This window comes from Sturnira hondurensis, unplaced genomic scaffold, assembly GCF_014824575.4.
Source record: "Sturnira hondurensis isolate 20B ecotype Veracruz unplaced genomic scaffold, ASM1482457v3 Scaffold0022319, whole genome shotgun sequence".
In the NCBI taxonomy this organism is placed as follows: Eukaryota; Metazoa; Chordata; class Mammalia; order Chiroptera; family Phyllostomidae; genus Sturnira; species Sturnira hondurensis.
Window position 1 is genome coordinate 4556334 of NW_028094950.1, and position 18581 is coordinate 4574914.

An 18581-nucleotide genomic window follows, 5' to 3' on the forward strand; every position below is an offset into this window, starting at 1 on the left:
CGTTTTTCCCCTCACAAAACAATAAACTTACCAAACTGAAAGGGCATACTAAAAGTATCTTCATGTGGAGAGAAAATAGAACTCTCATAAAAGCCACAACAGAAGACATTGCAAGATTATAGGCAATTATAAAGAATTATCCTCTTGCGAGCAAGATGAAATATAAATACTTCAGAGAAGTGTGCATGATGTGAGTAAAAATGAGCAAACAGATAAAGCATTTACTGTCTAGTACTACATTAACAGTTTAAAGCTATAACTAAAGAATAGTTAATATTGATATACAAAATGGCATATGTATATTTAAAAAATATACATTGTCTACAGTTTTCACCACAAGGATCATCTTTTAAAATGGAAATTTGAGGCTTTTTAAAATTATTTTTATTAAAATGGCAAAAGTATCTCCTGACATATAGAACCGCATTGCATTTATCTGCCAAACATTAAACACATTCCCTCTGCCTCTGCTAATGCTGATGGTACCAGAATACTAAGTTAAACTTAAACATTTTAAATTTCATTTCAAGTGTTTTGGAATCTCAGTTTTAATCTCTGACATAAAGGAAGAGGGCTATCCAGACAAGTACCAGAGTTGTCTTTTTCCTTACAACATTGTAGAAAACTCAGAGAACCTTTTGCTGCCTCTGGGAAATACTTTTCTTCAGTTCCGGCTGTTTCATAAGCGGGGACACACTGTTCAGTTTCTTTACCCTGCATCAATTTGTTGGCATCATTTTTCCTGAATTGGGCTGGTTTATGCTTCCGAGAGTTCTGCTTCATTTTCTCAGTTGCGTACTCAGCTTTCCCAAACCTGGGGATACTTTCTTCATCAGAGGAATATCTGTCAAGGCAAACACTTTTCTTCACTGAAATTTTCTGAGTGGTTTTCAAATCAACTTTTCTACTGTGATCAAAAGAAGTATTTGATGGTTCAGCTCTAACATTAGACGTCTTTACTACCATGTTTTCGACAGAATGAGGCACAGAAGTATTCACTTTACAGTTTTCTTGAAACAGCTGGTCTCCTTTTAGAACTTCAGCGTTCCTAGATTCATTTGGCAAGTAACTTCCCAGAAGATCCTTTGAAAGATGTGATGGATAATCAGAACTACTGTTAGCAATACAAGATTCTTTTACTGTGAGTAGAGATAAAGTTTTCAGGTCAACATCTGGTTGTACATCATCCTGAGGATGTGATGATTTTGTAAGTATTCGTTCTTTTAAAGGTAAGTCCTGAAGATGTAAATCAGTAATGCCAGAAAGTAGACACTCCTCAGGATTAGTTTTTCGAAGATCCCAATCCAACACTTTATCACATGACAACTGTCCTGGGATAGTTTTAACGCTATCAGGGGTGGCTGTTTGAAGCTCTGATTTTAAACCATGAGAGTAAGAGCTCCTTGGAATAACTGGAGAATTACTAAAAGAAGTTCCTTCCCAATCAATGGTGCTCAAGTGTAGATCAGCAACTGCCAACACACTGTGCGATGAGCTACTGGGTTGACTAGATTCTGAAATCAGAGACTTACTGACAGCTTTAATTTGCTGTGTGGCCAAAGGCCTTAAAGCAGATATGAAATGCTCTTGTGTATTCAAACAGAGGGCATCTACAGATAAAGGCAAGCTATCTAATGACACAGAAATTGATTCCTGGGGTAATGTAGAATCAGGGAAAATTTCCAAATTTAACTGAGAATTTTGTTGAGAAGAGATTTCATATGTGGGTTTTAAATTTATGAGTGACTGAAAACTCTTATCATCTGCTTCTCCCAAATTGTTTTCTTTAGGCTTAGTTTTCATGCCTGAAAAGAAAAAAATACAACATAAGTAAAATCTGTTTTATTTACTTATCTTGAGTAAACAAATAAACTAAAGAGTTCAAGTTGAAATCTATATAAGCAATTTTTGCATTTTTGTATCAGTGCATTCCTGGAAATTATGCTATAAATAGTCATAAACAATAATTATGAACAAAATATTAAAAAATATTTTTCTTTTGGAAACAATGTTATAATCAAATTATTTTCCTCACCAAGTTCTGGAAAATAAAGACAAGGTATATATAATCCAAAACACATTACATATATTGGTTGCTCAATAAGTGATTAATATAATTACTATTTGCCCTGGCTGGTGTAGCTTGGTGGATCGAGCGTGGGCCTGTGAACCAAACAACCATGGTTCAATTCCCAGTCAGGGCACATGCCTGAGTTGCAGGCCAGGTTCCCAGCAGGGGATGCAGGAGAGGCAACCATATATTAATATCCGTCTCCCTCTCTCCTTCCCCTCCCCTCTAAAGATAAATAAATAAAAGTCTTTAATATATATATATATAATTACTATTATTAACACAAGTTATCAGACACAGATTAGAAGGGTTTACTCTGGCTTTTCAGTTTTAAAAATAAGTCAAGACAAAGAAATATACAATCTAACTGTTACATAGAAATTTCAGCAAAACTTAGACAATATAAACTCAAATAGAACTGATAGGTTTTCTACAATATCTATGTGTGGCATATATAGCTATCAAACGAGATACTTACTTTCCTTTTTCTTCTTTTTAATTTCTAACTTTTGCTTTTGGTAAACGGCAACAATCTCTGGAAAAGCTGCTTCAAATAATGATTCTTCTTCTATTGTTTGTAGAGCTAATTCTCCATTTTTATCATCTACAGCATAATGTTCTAAAAGATTAAAAATATAGTAAACTGGCCTTAATTACAGATTTAAAAAGTTCAATTTTCCCAGCTAAGTTTACCAGGTAAACTAAGTCAGTGAATGATTCACTGCAAATCTTGCTTTACAACATTTCTATTCTAATAATCTGTTGATTCTACTACAGAATTTTCTTCTACTTGAAAAAGGTAGAAGGAGATCACTTTTAAATTAGAACTTTAAAATCTCCTGCTTCAGACAGTAGAAGCAGCTCAGAGAATGAAAACCTTTGTTTATATAAGGTTAGTTGGTTTTAGTTTAGTATAACAACTGTGAAGATTCCAGATAAAAAATAGGAACAGACAGTTACCTAAGATTTCAGTATTAACTTTCTTTAGTGGTGGCTTCTGAACAGAACAGGACTGACAGGGTCATCACAAATATTACAGTCATTCATTCCCCTTATCCATGGGCGATACAATCCCAGATCCCAGCAAATCCCTGAAACCACGAGTCGCACTGAACCCCATAGATACCATGTTTTTTCCTAAACACATACTTACAGTAAACTTTAATCCATAAATAGGCACAGTAAGAGATTAACAACAGTAACTACTAGTAAAATAGAACAATTATAAAATACACTACATTTAAAGTTATGTGGATGTGGTCCCTTTCTCTCTCAAAATGCCTTACTGTAGTGTGTCTCACTCAGAGAAAGTACTGCATGTCCAAACTGTCAGCACCCCTACTCTCGCACGTTGGGGCCATTAGTAAGATAAGGGTCACCTGAACACAGCCACTGCAATACTTTAACAACGAATCTGATGACCGAAATGCCTACCAGTGACTAATGGGTGGGTTGCAAATGCAGCAGGGATACCTGGGCAAAAGGGTGATTCACATGCAGGCAGAACAGAACCGAAAGCTGAAGATTTCATCACAAAGGCATGTAATTTAAAATGTACGAGTTACATATTTCTGGCATTCTCCCTTTAGTATTTGAGCTGTGATTGACTGCGGGAAACGGAAACCACAGAAAGTGCAACCACAGACAAGGGGTTTCCACTGTACTATGTTCCAGAGGTCATCAAGGATACACCCAGGCTTTGTGGACTCACAAGCAGCTGACAAATGAAAATGAGAAAGCTTATATGTAAACTGACAATAAGACATATAGTTGCGGTTCGATTCCCAGTCAGGGCACATGCCTGGGTTGCAGGCCAGTTCCCGGCAGGGGACACACCAAAGGCAACCATACATTAATATTTCTCTCTCTCTCCTTCCTTTCCCCTCTATAAATAAATAAATAAATAAATAAATGGACACACAGTAGCAGACTAGATATTCTCATTTATGCTCTCTGAGGGCAAATCTGCGTGAGAAGCCGAACTCTAATGAAAATATCAGTTGATGAGTTTAAAGTAGAAAAAATGGCCCTGACTGGTGTAGCTCAGTGGGTTAGACGTCGTCCCGCAAAGCAAAAGGTTGCCAGTTTGATTCCCAGTCAGGGCACATGCCTGGGTTGCAAGAGGCAACTGACAGATGTTTCTCACACACTGATGTTTCTCTCCCTCTCTTTCTCCCTCCCTTGCCTTTTAAGAATAAATAAAATCTTCAAAAATAATAAGAAACAATGGAAACACATGGATTTAAAGTACGTTCTCTTCCTCAAAGGCTAGTGCCCACGAGGACAACTGAAAGTAGGCACTCTGTGCTCAGTTCTAGACAAGAGACGTGTACAGCCCACTAGGGTAATGAAAATACCCCCAAGTTGGTGGAAGTGTTCCTAAACAGTTTCAGAATTCAACTTTCTATTTTCTTATTATTGCTTAGAACAGCTTATCTAGTTGTTTATTAATTTCATTCTTCAAAGTTACCTACAACTTAAACCTTCATTGATAAATCTCTCACATATTCACCTATAATCACACAATCTAATCTCAACACCAGATAGAAATGCATTTAATTATTTTCCATTTAAATAGTATGATTATTTTCCATTTAAATATTCTGTGCTTTTCTTGCCTTCAGTTTTGGTGCAAATTGAAAGAGTTCACTGCATTTCAGTCTGTAGCAAAATAGCAATGATTTGACAACTATAAACTCCCATGAAAACTGAAGAGTTTGAAATATAAAAGTACAACAAAGAATTAAGAAAGAGTAAGAAAGGAGGTGTAGAGGAGCCCAGGTGCCTCTCAGCGACCTTGATTTCTTCGGACCCAACCACACAAAGAAATCCAATGTACAGACTGCGGCAACATTTTCTTGAGAAACACACACCAAAACGTTAAAATAAAATTCAAGTTTTTCACCTTTTTTTTTTAAATCCTCACCCAAGTGAGAGAGCAGGGGGAGAGGGGGAGAGAGTCAGAGACAGAGACGGAGAGACGGAGAGAGAAACATCAGCATGAGAGACAAACACTGACTGGCTGCCTCCCTTATGTGCCCTGATTGGGGATTGAGCCCACAACCTTTCAATGTACGGGATGACACTCCACTCAACTGAGCCACCCAGCCCAAGGCGAAGAATTTCATCTTTACGATTACTATTTAAATAGCACAAGTAAATTATGAAATTAATCCTGAGTACGTTTTTCTTTATTTTTATACACATATGTATGCTTTACACATATGTACAATATTTGCTAAACATATGGTTAAATGGCATAAATTTTGCTTAAGGTGAATACATACCAGGCTTTTCCCATTCTATTTCAAAGCAATGAACTCCATTTTTGATCCGGTTTTTAACAATTCTGAAAAACAAATTCATCTAATAAGGTTCAAGTATGTAAGTTATTTGGAAGTTTTCAATTTATAGATTAATTCAATTTTCATTAATTTTTATTCTTCTTTTATATTTTTAAAATATTACAAGGAATTACCACATATTCAAAAGATAATTTTATTGTCAGGTATATATAAATCTTATAACTATTAGATCTTATGAGATTGTTCCTTTCATTAGTATTCAGTGTACTACTTTTCGAAAAAAATTTTTGTTTTAAAGTCTATTTTGTTAATTTTGCTACCAACACCTTGCCAAATATTTGTCCAGTAAACCTTTTAAATCTCTATCTTCAAATTTTTTGTAGTTTCATTCTGCACATGTCCTATAAACAGAATTATTTCTGAATTTTACTTACTCATCCAAGATGATTAATTTAATCCTCTTACATTTATTGTGATTACTAACATGGTGGGACTCATTTGTATTTCATATTTTGTCTTTTCTGTTACCAAGCTTTTTCTTTGCAATTTCCCTCTTCCTCCTCTTATACTTTTTTGGTTTGATAGTTTTATTTTCCTATTGGTTTGGAAGATAGAGACTGTATTTAAAATGTTTTAGTGGTTACCCTTATATGTCTACGTGTATACTTTGAAGTTTTAGTTTATGATCAGACTGAAATCATCAAGCATTATGCAGATATTCATGTACATATTCTTCCAAATCACTTTATTAAATTAGCTAAATATGTTTTATCAATGTTTATCTACATCTTCCCTCTGGATTCACTTTTTGTCTTGCTGAATGAAGTATATCGTTTAAGAGTGCTTTTAATGAGGATCTGTGAGTGGTATACTCTTAGTCTTCATACATCTGAAAATGTCTTACCAATCAGTGAATAATATTTTAATCATGTCTAGGTTGTCAATTCTTTCTACTCAAAGCTTTGAAATATTATTCCATCATCTTCTGGCATTTATTACTATTATGAAAGATGTGTGCTGATTGTCTTTTCTTATAGTTTATCTTTTTTCTTTGATACTCTCCCCTAAACATTTATTTTGAAAGTTTCAAACCTTTAGAAAAGCTGCAAGAAGAGTAGAAAGGTCACTCACGTATCTTTCACTGACACTCACCAATTCTGTTTCAGTCCCTCTATTCACATACTTTTTTCCCTTTCTGACCCACTGAAATAGATATCTGGTTAAGTCCGACTATATCTTTTATAGTATTTATTTCTTTTAAAAAATCTATTATTACTTCATGTTTGAAATATAAAAGCATGATGAAGAATTAACTTGCTATGTTATCTTCTTAAAAATATTTTACTTATTCATTTTTAGACGCGGGGAGGGAGAAAAACAAGGAGAGAAACATCAATGTGCAGTTACCTCTCACGTACCCCTACTGGGGACCTAGCCTACAACCAGGATGTGCCCTGACTGGGAACTGAACTGGTGACCCTTTGGTTCACAGTCCGGCACTCAATCTACTGAGCCACACCAGCCAGGGCCATACTATGTTATCTTGACTGTAAGCCCTGGATAAGCATTTATTATTCCAGTAGACCTTTCCTCCATCCTTATAAAGATAAGAAAAAAATTTTAGATCATGAGAAATTCAAATGACAATACAGAAACTTCTTCATACAATTCATACCTAATTGGCTGTAGTTGATTAGAGTTCCTTCTACCAAGCTTCCTTTCTAGCATGTCATAGTGGGTCAAAAGGACCAACAATTTTTCACATGCATAGTGATTGGGCCATTCCATTTTTTCAAGAGTAAATCTCTGCAAAAATAATAAAAATAAAACAAGATTTTCTTATCTTTCAGAGACAAACAACACTCAGATGATATTTTTTTCCTTCAGAATTAGCACTGAAGAAGTGTCACGGAGAATACTCACAGAAAAATCAATGAGCCTCCCCAGGAGGCAATACTGCATAATAATCCAGTGTGAAGGTTCTTGGTTTGAATGTCAGAATATTTCCCAGATGCTGAGTAAATTACTTAGCCTCTCTTAGCCTCAGGTTTTCCATCTCTAACATATAGCCCACCTCTCAGATTATGAAGATTGATATTACATGTAATGTGTTCAATATAATGGCAAACTTTAAATGTTCAATATATGTTGGTTACCATTATTATTACTGTTGTTGGTAGGAATAAGTAATAAGTAGTTGTGATTTACTGAGTCACTCTGTTTCCCTGGCCATTATATTAGGGGTTAATATAAATAATCATTTAATCCTCATAGTGACTTTATGAAATAATTAATATCATTTCTATCTTGAGGATAACTCACATCCAGTGGTACATAGTGAGTGATAGACTATTCAAATTTATTTATTTATTTATTTTAAAAATATTTATTTATTTATCTTTAGAGGCGAAGGGAAGGACAGAGGAAGGGAAATATCAATGTATGGTTGCTTCTCGTGCATCCCCTGCTGGGAACTGGCCCCTGCCGGGAACTGGCCTGCAACCCAGGTATATGCCCTGACTGGGAATCGAACCGCGATCGTCTGGTTCGCAGGCTCGCACTCAATCCACTGAGCTACACCAGCCAGGGCTGATAGACTATTCAAATTTAAATTTATGTAACTAATTAAAAGTCACAATGCTCTTGTAAACTACACTATTTTTCCTAACAATGTATGTACTTGATCCTGGCATTTTTGGTCATTAGCCCCGCTACCCCAATGTACCCCTGAATCCCACATATCTGTACAAGGTATTTAAAGTGTTTTCTAATAAACAGTATAATTATAATCTGTCATATGGTCTGAAAAGTATAGTTACTATGTAGCAAAGAAATGAAGATTAGAGAGACTTCCGCCAAGATGGAGGCATAGGTGGAAACACTGTGCCTTCTCCCACAACCAAGTTTAAATACAACAAAGGTTTGGAGAAACAAAGACACAACCAAAGGACAGGAAATTGAATTATACGGAATTCTGACTACATCTAACCTTTCAACGGGGACGGTAAGAGGGGCGGAGCCAGCAGCGAGCAGGGTCGGGCAGGACAGGGCCCCCGACCCAGGCGCACAGGCAGCCCGGAACCAGTTGGGGTGCGGGGCAGACTGACCGCGGTCGCACATTCGTGCACAGTGAGACGGACCACGCAGGCCCCAGGGGGCGAGGGCTGATGGCGGTGGCACACTCGCGTGCAGTGGGACAAAACGCGTGGGCCCGGTGACGGCGGCAGCTGCGGCACCGGTGAGGGCCGTGGTGGCAGAAGGCAGACGGGACACCATAGTCCCTCTTTGACCCCGCCCCCACATACAACGTCACAACCCAGCGACTTAGTTGCCCTGCTCTGGTGAACACCTAGGCCTCCGATCCTGCTCCGGAACAGGCACGAATGTCCAAAAGATGGCGCAAGAAGAACTCAAAGTCCCAGAGCCAATAACTCTCAGCAACCGAGAAATTGCCAGCCTCTCAGAAGCACAATTCAAGACACTGTTTCTCAGGATGCTCACAGAACTAGTTGATTATAGTCACAAATTAGAGGAACATATGAAGGCTAAACTAATTGAAATGAAGGGAGATGTCCAGGAAACCAATAGCGATGGAAAGGAAACTGGGACTCAAATCAATGGAATGGACCAGAAGGAAGAACAAAACATCCCACCAGAAAGGAATGAAGAAATGAGAATTCAAAAAAATGAGGAGAGGCTTAGGAACCTCCAGGACATCTTTAAACGTTCCAACATCCGGATTATAGGGGTACCAGAAGGGGGAAAGAAACAGCCACGAGTGGAAAACTTATTTGAACAAATAATAAAGGAGAACTTCCCCAGTCTGGCAAAGGAAATAGACTTCCAGGAAATCCAGGAAGCTCAGAGAGTCCCAAAGAAGTTGGACCCAAGAAGGAACACACCAAGGCACATCATAATTACATTAGCCAAGACTAAAATGAAGGAGAGAATCCTAGAAGCAGCAAGGGATAAGGGGACAGTCACCTACAAAGGAGTACCCATCAGACTGTCAGCGGATTTCTCAAAAGAGACCTTCCAGGCAAGAAGGGGCTGGAAAGAAGTATTCCAAGTCATGAAATCCAAAGACCTACAGCCAAGATTGCTTTATCCAGCAAAGCTTTCATTTAGAATGGAAGGACAGATAAAGTGCTTCTCAGATAAGGTCAAATTCAAGGAGTTCATCATCACCAAGCCCTTATTACATGAAATGCTAAAGGGACTTATATAAGAAAAAGAAGATGAAAAATATTAACAGTGAAAGGACAGCAAACTCACAGTTATTAACCACACCTAAAACAAAAGCAAACCAAGAGGACAGCTAGATCAGGAGTGGAACCATAGAAATGAAGAACACATGGAGGGTTAGAAACAGGGGAGTGGGAGGAGGAGAAGGGGGGAGAAGGTACAGAAAATAGCATAGATGGTAGGTAGAAAATAGATAGGGGGGAGGGCAAGAATAGTGGGGGAAATATAGAATCTAAAGAACTTGAGACACGTGGTTATAAACTAAGGGGGGAGAATGGTGGGGGAGGGAGTGTGCAGGTGGAGGGGAATGAAGGGGGGGAATAGAACAACTGTAATGGTATAATCAATAAAATATATTTTAAAAAAAGAAATGAAGATTAGAAAGAAATGCTGGAAAACACATGGGTGGTCAACAGCAGTCTGTTTCAAATCTCCTCTCAGACCAAGTGATTATTATCCCCTCTTATCTTCCGAGTACCCAACTTCATACTGTAAAGAACTTATTTTCAGATACCTGAAACAACAGTAAATCAGGCCTTCGGTTTTTGACTACTTCCACTAATTTATCCTTGTTCAAAAGGAATTCTTCCATAACCTAGCAAGAAGAAAACAGGAATTGAGACTTCCAACTTTAAAATAGCTTCTAAAATAAACACACTTGAGTAATTAGTTATTACCTCATGGAATGGGAATCCCTCACAACTGCAAGCTTTTCTGAAAATAAATTATATAAATGTTATTAATACAATCAAACTCTAAAACAGTCTCATCCAGTCTCCTCTTAATGAAAAATGTCCTTGTATAGTATCCCAGTCATCAAGTTTCACTTTGAATAACTATTAAATTACTATCTTCTGAGAGCCTAATGTTTTAACAAAATCAAGAAAATATTTTGTGAAATGCTATTAATTTAGACATGAACAAAATTATATGAAAATAATTCAACCACAGGTTTATAAAATAAGTCATGCCAGAAAAGGATGAGTTAAAAAACAAAACGTACCTCTTAATATTGTTCTCTAGTGCAACCAGCTGCCTATCGTGCTCTGCTTGGTGCCACTCACAAGGACAAGAGCATTCATGATCATGTGGTTCACAGCACCGACCAGCTGGACATAATTTGCACCCATTACATTCATGATTCTTAGACGAACCTTTAAGGAGATACAAAAAAGTGTGATATTCACTGCTTTTCAGAATTATCTTCTACATACCCTTTAAACAAATACCACCTAGCACAGCACCTAGCTTCGAGAAGGGTCTCAATACATTCAGGTTTAACAGACTAATGCACACCATAGTAATTCTTAGGGTGAAGTAGATCCTGAGCTACTACTATCATATGTTATTTCTTTTTTAAAAAAATATTGTATTTATTTATCTTTAGAGGGGAAAGGAAGGAGAGAGGGAGAGAGACATCAATGTATGGTTACCTCTCGTGCAATCCCCCCTGGGAACTGGCCTGCAACCCAGGCATGTGCCCTGACTGGGAATCGAACGGCAGTTGTTTGGTTCGCAGGCCCCCACTCAATCCACCGAGCTACACCAGCCAGGGCTCATATGTTATTTCTTTGTTTCTCTAAATCCCTCTTCAATCTGAAAGTGTGAATTTGTGACTTGAAATTATACATTCGTAATAATCAACAATGGAAAAATTTTGGAATTAACTTGATAGCTAAATGCAAGAAAAGTAGGTTATAGGTATTAGTATTAAAAAAGATTATTTACTTACTAGAATAATTCATGAAATGGTTTCCTTAATGAGAATATTAAAAGAATATGACAGCTAATTACCTCTTGTAATGTCTAGCTCCCAGTTACCAGTGTAACTATTTTTAAACTATGATCGGAACCTGAACAAATTACGGCTGTGGCAGAGGCATGGGGCCCTACTTCCCTCTACAGGGAAGGCACGATCACTGTCAACATCATTTGGAGAGTACAGACGAGCATACATAATTGATACGACCTAAAATTGTCATTTATATGGTATCAAGAAACTACAGAATGGAATGTAATCTATAAAAAATCATTTCTTCCATGATCTCATCTATAATGTAACAATGTTAATGAAAACATATTAGACAAATAAAGCTATTAGCTCCTAAAAGTTGAGCTAATATGATCTCTCAATCTCTCCTGAGAGTGAAAGAACCTTTCTACTCCAATATGTACCAGTGACATCTATTTTTACCAAAATAAGTGAAGAGAAACCAAGCTACTTTCAATAGCAATGAACATGGTTTAGAAATTAGTTTCGAGGCACTGTCTTCACACAATAAAAATGTATGAGAGGACAATTAAGAGGCATTTAAGTATATAAATGTAAATCACTGATAAAGAAATAGTTTCAATGCCATTTTCCTCTAAGACTATTAGCATAATTTTCCCTTATAATTGATTTCTATATTAAAAACATAATTTTAAGATCTAAGTAACTTGGATTCACGGTTTGAAACTGCACTTATTCTAGCCCTGGCTGGTGTAGCTCAGTAGATTGAGCGCGGGCCTGCGAACCACACGATCACGGTTCGATTCCCAGTCAGGGCACATGCCTGGGTTGCAGGCCAGTTCCCAGCAGGGAACTCATGAGAGGCAACCATACATTGATGTTTCTCTCCTTCTCTCCTTCTTTTCTTCTCTAAAGATAAATAAATAAAATCTTTAAAAAAAAAAGTAGACTGTAAAAAAAAAAAAGAAACTGCACTTATTCTAAGAAACTGCACTTATTCTATACTTACCATTTACATCACACTATTTCATTCAACTAACATTTACTGAGTGCCTGCTAGGTATGTGGGGCACAATTCCTAATTCTGAGGATGCCCATTCCAGTGGAGAAGAGAATGTAAAATGTACCTATAATAAGGGATGAAAAAATGGGTATCAGTCACTAACGCCCCAAGATGCCATTCCCTATGTCTGCTTACCTGGATGACAGCACACAGAGCAATGAGCTGGTTTTTTAGTAGCTACTGGTTGTTGATCAGGGTAACAAGATTTTTCACTCCACTGAGTAAACCTTTAAAAGAAAATGGCTTTAAAAAGAAAAAACATTGAAAACAAAACAAAAAAGCAAAACAAAGTCAAAAAAGGAAAAACAAACAAACCAAGATCACCAAAATGTCATGTTCTCAAATACCAGATTAATCTGTTCCCTGCCAACTTATTTTCCCTCTTGTGGTAGGATAAAGTTGCTCCCCTAGCTGGGGAAGGTCCTTAATCTATGTATCTCAATTTTAAATGTGCCCCAAGGACAGAAGAATTGTAACAGGGATAGAGAGTGTCGGAGAGAGGGCAAGAAAAAAGGAGGGAAAGAGTATGTGTGTGTGTTCATAATCCTTTCTTTAAAAATGATCTTCACTTAGGCATGCATGTAGGGAGAATGATTCGTATACATCTATTTTTTATAGCTTTTCTAAGTGCCAGAGTATAAAACAAACAATCATGTACATGAACACTTCTGTGTATCAAAATAAGAGTGAAGGGCAAAGTATAAAACTAAATAAAAGATTAAGCTTCCGGGTAAGAACTGTTTAAAAATCCAGATCATTTGAAATTGTCATTTTTCTTAATCTCTTATGCAAACAACAAGAATATTACCTGTTTAATGAAAGATGTTAAAAAATGTATATTACTGCTAAAATGTCTAATAAATACAAGTTAATTTTTGGCTAAAGTTCCATCTCAACATAAAACTACCAAGAAGATAGTTAAACATTATCATAAAATATAAGTTCTGCATTGTTCCTCTACTTATAGAAGAAGTTAAAGTTTAACGAAAAACTAAATTATCTCTTCAATTTACTGTGTGGTAACTGGCACTGAGAGTTAGTATTTAGTTTCTGGAGTTTGTAACTCATATACTACCAAGACCGAGTACAAGCTTGCTAACAATTACCATTTATTTCTGCTGGCTGTTAGATAAATAATGGAGCTTCAAAAGTGAATAAAAGGGGGAAAGTCAGTCTAAGTTAATCAAAATTAAAACAACATAATTATAACAAGAAATATAATTTCAAATGCTGAGACCAACATTTAATAAAATGTTGCTAAAATTATAAAATTGCTGAAACTGTTCTAATAAGACTGATTTGTAGTTAGCCAAGGACCATATTTGTTTGTTTTTCCTTCATTATTTTTCACAATTCCAAACAATTCCTGAACTCACCTCCATGCCAAAGTACACCCTTTTTTCCTGTTTTGGCACAGTAACCACTTATAGCAATAGTGAATTTATGAAAGCTTTAGCTCTATCAATAGCTTTACAGCTGAAAGAGAAGTATTATAAAAAAGAGCACAGTGATTTAAAGTTGTTTCCATGATCATTCCTTCTTGATTTCCACAACAAATGTTTCCTTTCATGCACTCACCATCTCAAACCTAGGTACAGGCCAAGGCTGCTTTAAGTCTTCAGTGTCCTTGTTTTTCCCTTTAGTCACTATATTCTATCATCATTAATATTAATTTTTATAAATCACTGCTTTATCAAGTAAATATAATTCACATGCTTTCAAAACTAAACACCAGTCTGTAAATTTCAATATATTCCATATTTAATTGTCTTGAATTGTTAAATAGTACAGTCTAAATTAATCTGAAGTAATGTACTACTAAATATATGGTTATAGAAGGGCAGATCAGTAAAAATTTTGATAGTGTAGTGTTACTTATTACATATATGTAACACGTCAAGCACTTCATTCATAAAAATACATTCAATATGAAGTCTTTCATAATAAAAATAATTTTAAGTATAAAATTACTTTAATGTCATATTATCTTTACTTGGTAGTCAAATAATCTAAAATAGCCAATAGCAAATGCCAATGGCCATAAATAAGCACATTTGACATTTTACTACTTATGTTATAAATAATACTGAAAAAATATAGTATGGCTTAGAATATATACTCTCATCTTTTCTTTGGAAAACTTCAGAATAAATAACAATAAATAATTTCAAATAAAAATATGAATTAGTTTAAAAACACTAAACCCTTTTTTTGAAAAGCACAGTATTTTTTGTAATATTCACTATTAAATTCAATAAAAACAAAAGCCTAATGTCACAAGAAAACATAATTTTTAGTTACCTCTGAAGTAAACTCTGCCCTTTCAAAATCTGTATAAGCTTTAATGCTTGCTCTTTTCCAACGCCAGGAACCCCCTTTCAGAGAGTGAGAAAATAAATTCAAATGTTAATCATTAGGAAATGAATAAAGTACAGTAAGTCCATTCAACAAAATGTGTAGCTGAAAGACTGAGGTAAGACCTAATGACAGGAAAAGATGTTCAAGATACATCGCTGTGTGTGAGGTACTGCAGGATATCCTATGGTGTGATCTAGATTTGTAAATTACGTAACAATTATACTGTTAATCTATGCAAAGAAAAAATCAGAGGGTTTATACACCAAACCACTGACAGTGTTTATTTTAGGGCAAGGAGGAATAGAATTTTAGGGGGCATTTATTTTCTTTGTTAAGTACTTGGATAATATTTTAATTTGACCTAACTTTATGTTATATTGGTAATCAGAAAAAAAGCATGTTCATTTAATATTTAAAGACCCAGATGTCAAAAGAGAACAAAGGAGAGTTCCAAGTAAACCCTTAACATTAATAACTTAAGAGAATTAAAACAAGCTCCAACCCAATAAATGTATATTCACATGACAACTTCTGGTTTAAGTCTTCCAGTTCCTATCAAAGTTCATGAGTATGTCTTCACAAGCAGGGCTGCTATAGAGCCAATATGCACTTGGACAGGCTTATCAGTTTAAAAGTATTCCCCAAGCATACTGAGTGCCTGCTGGCAACGGGGTCTCTCCTGGAACCTGAATCCCCTTCCCAGCCCAGCAGGCTCTTACTACTAAAATTAAAGCACATGGCACAGCAAAGGGTGACCATAAGCCTACGTCTTTGGCATACCAATTGCTAAATATTTTGGATATCACCCTTCTTTTATTAGCATTTAGCTACCTCTTAAATTTTTTGAAGACAAATCATGTTAGTACATAGTCTTACTAATCCTTAAATAGAACAATAATAAATAGATGGCAGTTTTGATTACAAAGGATTACAAATGTTCAAAATAGCTAAGGCTAATTAGTGCATAATGTAACACTACCAGAGCTACAGTTGGTTTCTGTGAGTTTGCAGTTTTTTCTTACAGTTAACATTGGGCTGCTTCTAGTATTTAAGATAAAATTACATAAAGAAAATACCAAATTTCTATTTCAGAATTATAATGATCATAAAATAATTATTTTTATATGATTTATAAGTTGCTTATAAATCCTGCTTCCTTTACTTACTAGTTTAAAAAAATGTTGATTTCTCTATCTGGTCATTGATGACATAAATGAGAAATCAGGGTTAATAACTTCCCTGCTATTTTTCCTCAATCCTAGGCTTTAGCTAAAAAAAATTATATGTCCTCCTTTTTCGGAATAGAGTATACAGCATAGCATAATTAGGTATTCAATAAGAATACAGGGATGATGAGTAGGGACATAATAATGGGACTACATAACCAGAGCTACAATACAAGTCATTTTATATTTTTAAATAGAGTATACAAGAATGGAGTTATCCTTGTAGTTCATAATTCACCACTCACTTATTATACCTATTTGTTACAGAGTATATATTGTGTACCTTAAGATACAAATTAAAGATTTTCATGAACAAACCTGAGTGTAAGACTCAGATGCATGGAAGGATGAATGGCTTACCCCAATAATCATGTAGCCTAGCAACAGTAATAACACTGAGCATGTGCACAAGCTGGAAAGCTAAAGAATGAAAATCAAAAAATAGGTGAAACAGTGACAGAAACTAAAACTGGCATGATACAAGAAAAGAGTAATTCCTTTATTTCTTTAAAATGATAACTGGACTTGAATGTGATTCTAGAGCAATGGTTTACTGAGATTCAAGCTGTGATAACAGGTATTATTCCACTCTTTGTTTATAACATTCAGTGCTACAATGGGCCACCTTTATAATGCCACTTGAAATGCTGATTATTTTTGTTATTAAATAATTTATGATGCCTAAAATTATAAATTAGATTCTTAATCATATAACCATATTATATTCATAATTATGCAGATTGTAAGGTAGCAAAACCCCCCCATACTATGAATAGTAAATAAATACAATTTTGGTGTACCTTTGGAAGATAATCACAGCCAAGTAGTATTGCTAGTCCAACCAAAGCATCTCTATCCAGACCTATTTGACTCTTGATGGACGACATTGTGTAACAGTCAACATGAGGGTCCTAGAAGAAAGTACAGGTTTAATCTTCAAAGAGTAAATGTTTATGCATTAAACAGCACAGCAAAAAACAAATGTGTCAAAGTTGTCTCTAAATGTTTCTTTATTCCTAAACCTTTAAATAGGGAAATTATCCTGATCACCAGAATCTCCATAGAATCTAACACTTCAACATCTGGAAATAAAGCCATAGTTTCAAAATGGCTTAAAAATTATAGTATTCATTTTCCCCTCTTTATTGCTTTTTGATATTCATAAAAGTAGGTTTTCATCTTACAAAATTAAACCCTGTTAAATGTGTATTACTGAAAGTAAATATTCCCTGTAATTGCATCATCTCAAGTTAACATTATTAACAATGTGGTACATATTCTTCCAAAAAATCCTTTCTTTACCACACATACACAAATATTCATTACTAACAATACTTTAAGTAAAAACAGGATTATATAAAAGAACTATTTGGCAACGTTTTTACCCACTAATATACCTGGATATCTTTAATGTGCATAACAGAGCCGTTTTAATAACTGCTTCCTCTTACATTACATGCACTCTGAGGCCGTGTTTCTCAATGGGCACACGATTAGCGTTTTCAGAGATAACAGAATTGTCTGGCAAGAGGATTAGCTTTCCTGGCTCCCATCCACCACATGCCTGTAGTGTCCCTTGCCCAACCTTGTGTAGTTACAACCACAATGTCCCCTAGCAGTACCTCTCTGAGAACCATGGCAGTATTTACTGTTTCCCGTCAATGGGCATTTGGGGTGTTTGTCACATTTTTGTTATTATTGACAATCCTGCAAATAACATCCTTGTATATCTCTCCCGGCATATTTGCAGGTAAATATTTTTGAAGATAAATTATTTTATCTTTAAATTTATCTTTATTTTGAAGATAAATTACTACGAGTTGAACTTGTAGGTCAAAGCAATAAATTCCAAATGCAAGTTTATAATATATGGTTAAGACTGATTTAGTGACAGTATGTGAAACATGTCCAACCCTTGAGAGAGAGATTCATATTTCAAAGAGAACAAACTATGAGGCAACGGTAACAGTAAGCATATTATGTAGCTACTGCTATGTGCCAGGCTCTATGATAAGCACTTTACGGGAATTTTTTTATTTGATCATTGAATAATTCCTTTTAAAATTAGTTTTTAAAACAAAAGCTGACAGAGAAAGAAAAATACCTTAATATTCATAGTGAAATTCTTGTAAACAGTCTGAGCCCCATAAAGGAAAGCATCCCCATCATTGGTGAGGCAGCCGTCCACATAACCACGGGCATTGAGGTAGGCGCACATGGCTTCCGCCTCGCCAGCAGCCTGGACCCAGGGAATGCCTAAGCATTCCAGCAGTTCAAGACACTGAAAAGACAAAGTAGATGCAAGACATCTAAGAACTCTTTTATTTTTAAATCCTCACTTGAGGATATGATTATTGATTTTAGAAAAAGAGGAAGGGGGAGAGAGTGGTGGGGATAGACATCAATGTGAGAAGGATGGATCGGCTGTGTCCCTCTCGTGCTAGACCCGTAACTCCAACTTGGGATCAAACCTGCAAACTTCTGGTGCACGGGTGGATGCTCCAACTGACTTGAGCTCTCTGACCAGGGTTCCAAGCATGTTTTTACTGCTAAGTATCCTCAATGTTTAAGTTACCTTTCT

General features: G+C 35.8%; 1 protein-coding gene across 2 annotated transcripts in view; it reads right to left on the bottom strand.

Moving 5' to 3' along the window:
* Positions 1-364: 364 nt before the first annotated feature.
* Positions 365-18581, bottom strand: part of GEN1 (GEN1 structure-specific endonuclease) — a 30164-nt gene continuing 11947 nt past the window's right edge. For both annotated transcript variants that reach the window (XM_037035445.1, XM_037035444.1), the window contains 11 exons: positions 18105-18281; positions 16801-16911; positions 14718-14791; positions 12552-12643; positions 10625-10775; positions 10299-10335; positions 10136-10216; positions 7052-7182; positions 5359-5420; positions 2550-2690; positions 365-1805 (listed from right to left, as the gene is read on the bottom strand). In XM_037035445.1, coding sequence (XP_036891340.1) covers positions 526-1805; positions 2550-2690; positions 5359-5420; positions 7052-7182; positions 10136-10216; positions 10299-10335; positions 10625-10775; positions 12552-12643; positions 14718-14791; positions 16801-16911; positions 18105-18281 — 2337 coding nt within the window. In that variant the 3' untranslated portion in view covers positions 365-525. The remainder of the gene's footprint in view (positions 1806-2549; positions 2691-5358; positions 5421-7051; positions 7183-10135; positions 10217-10298; positions 10336-10624; positions 10776-12551; positions 12644-14717; positions 14792-16800; positions 16912-18104; positions 18282-18581) is intronic.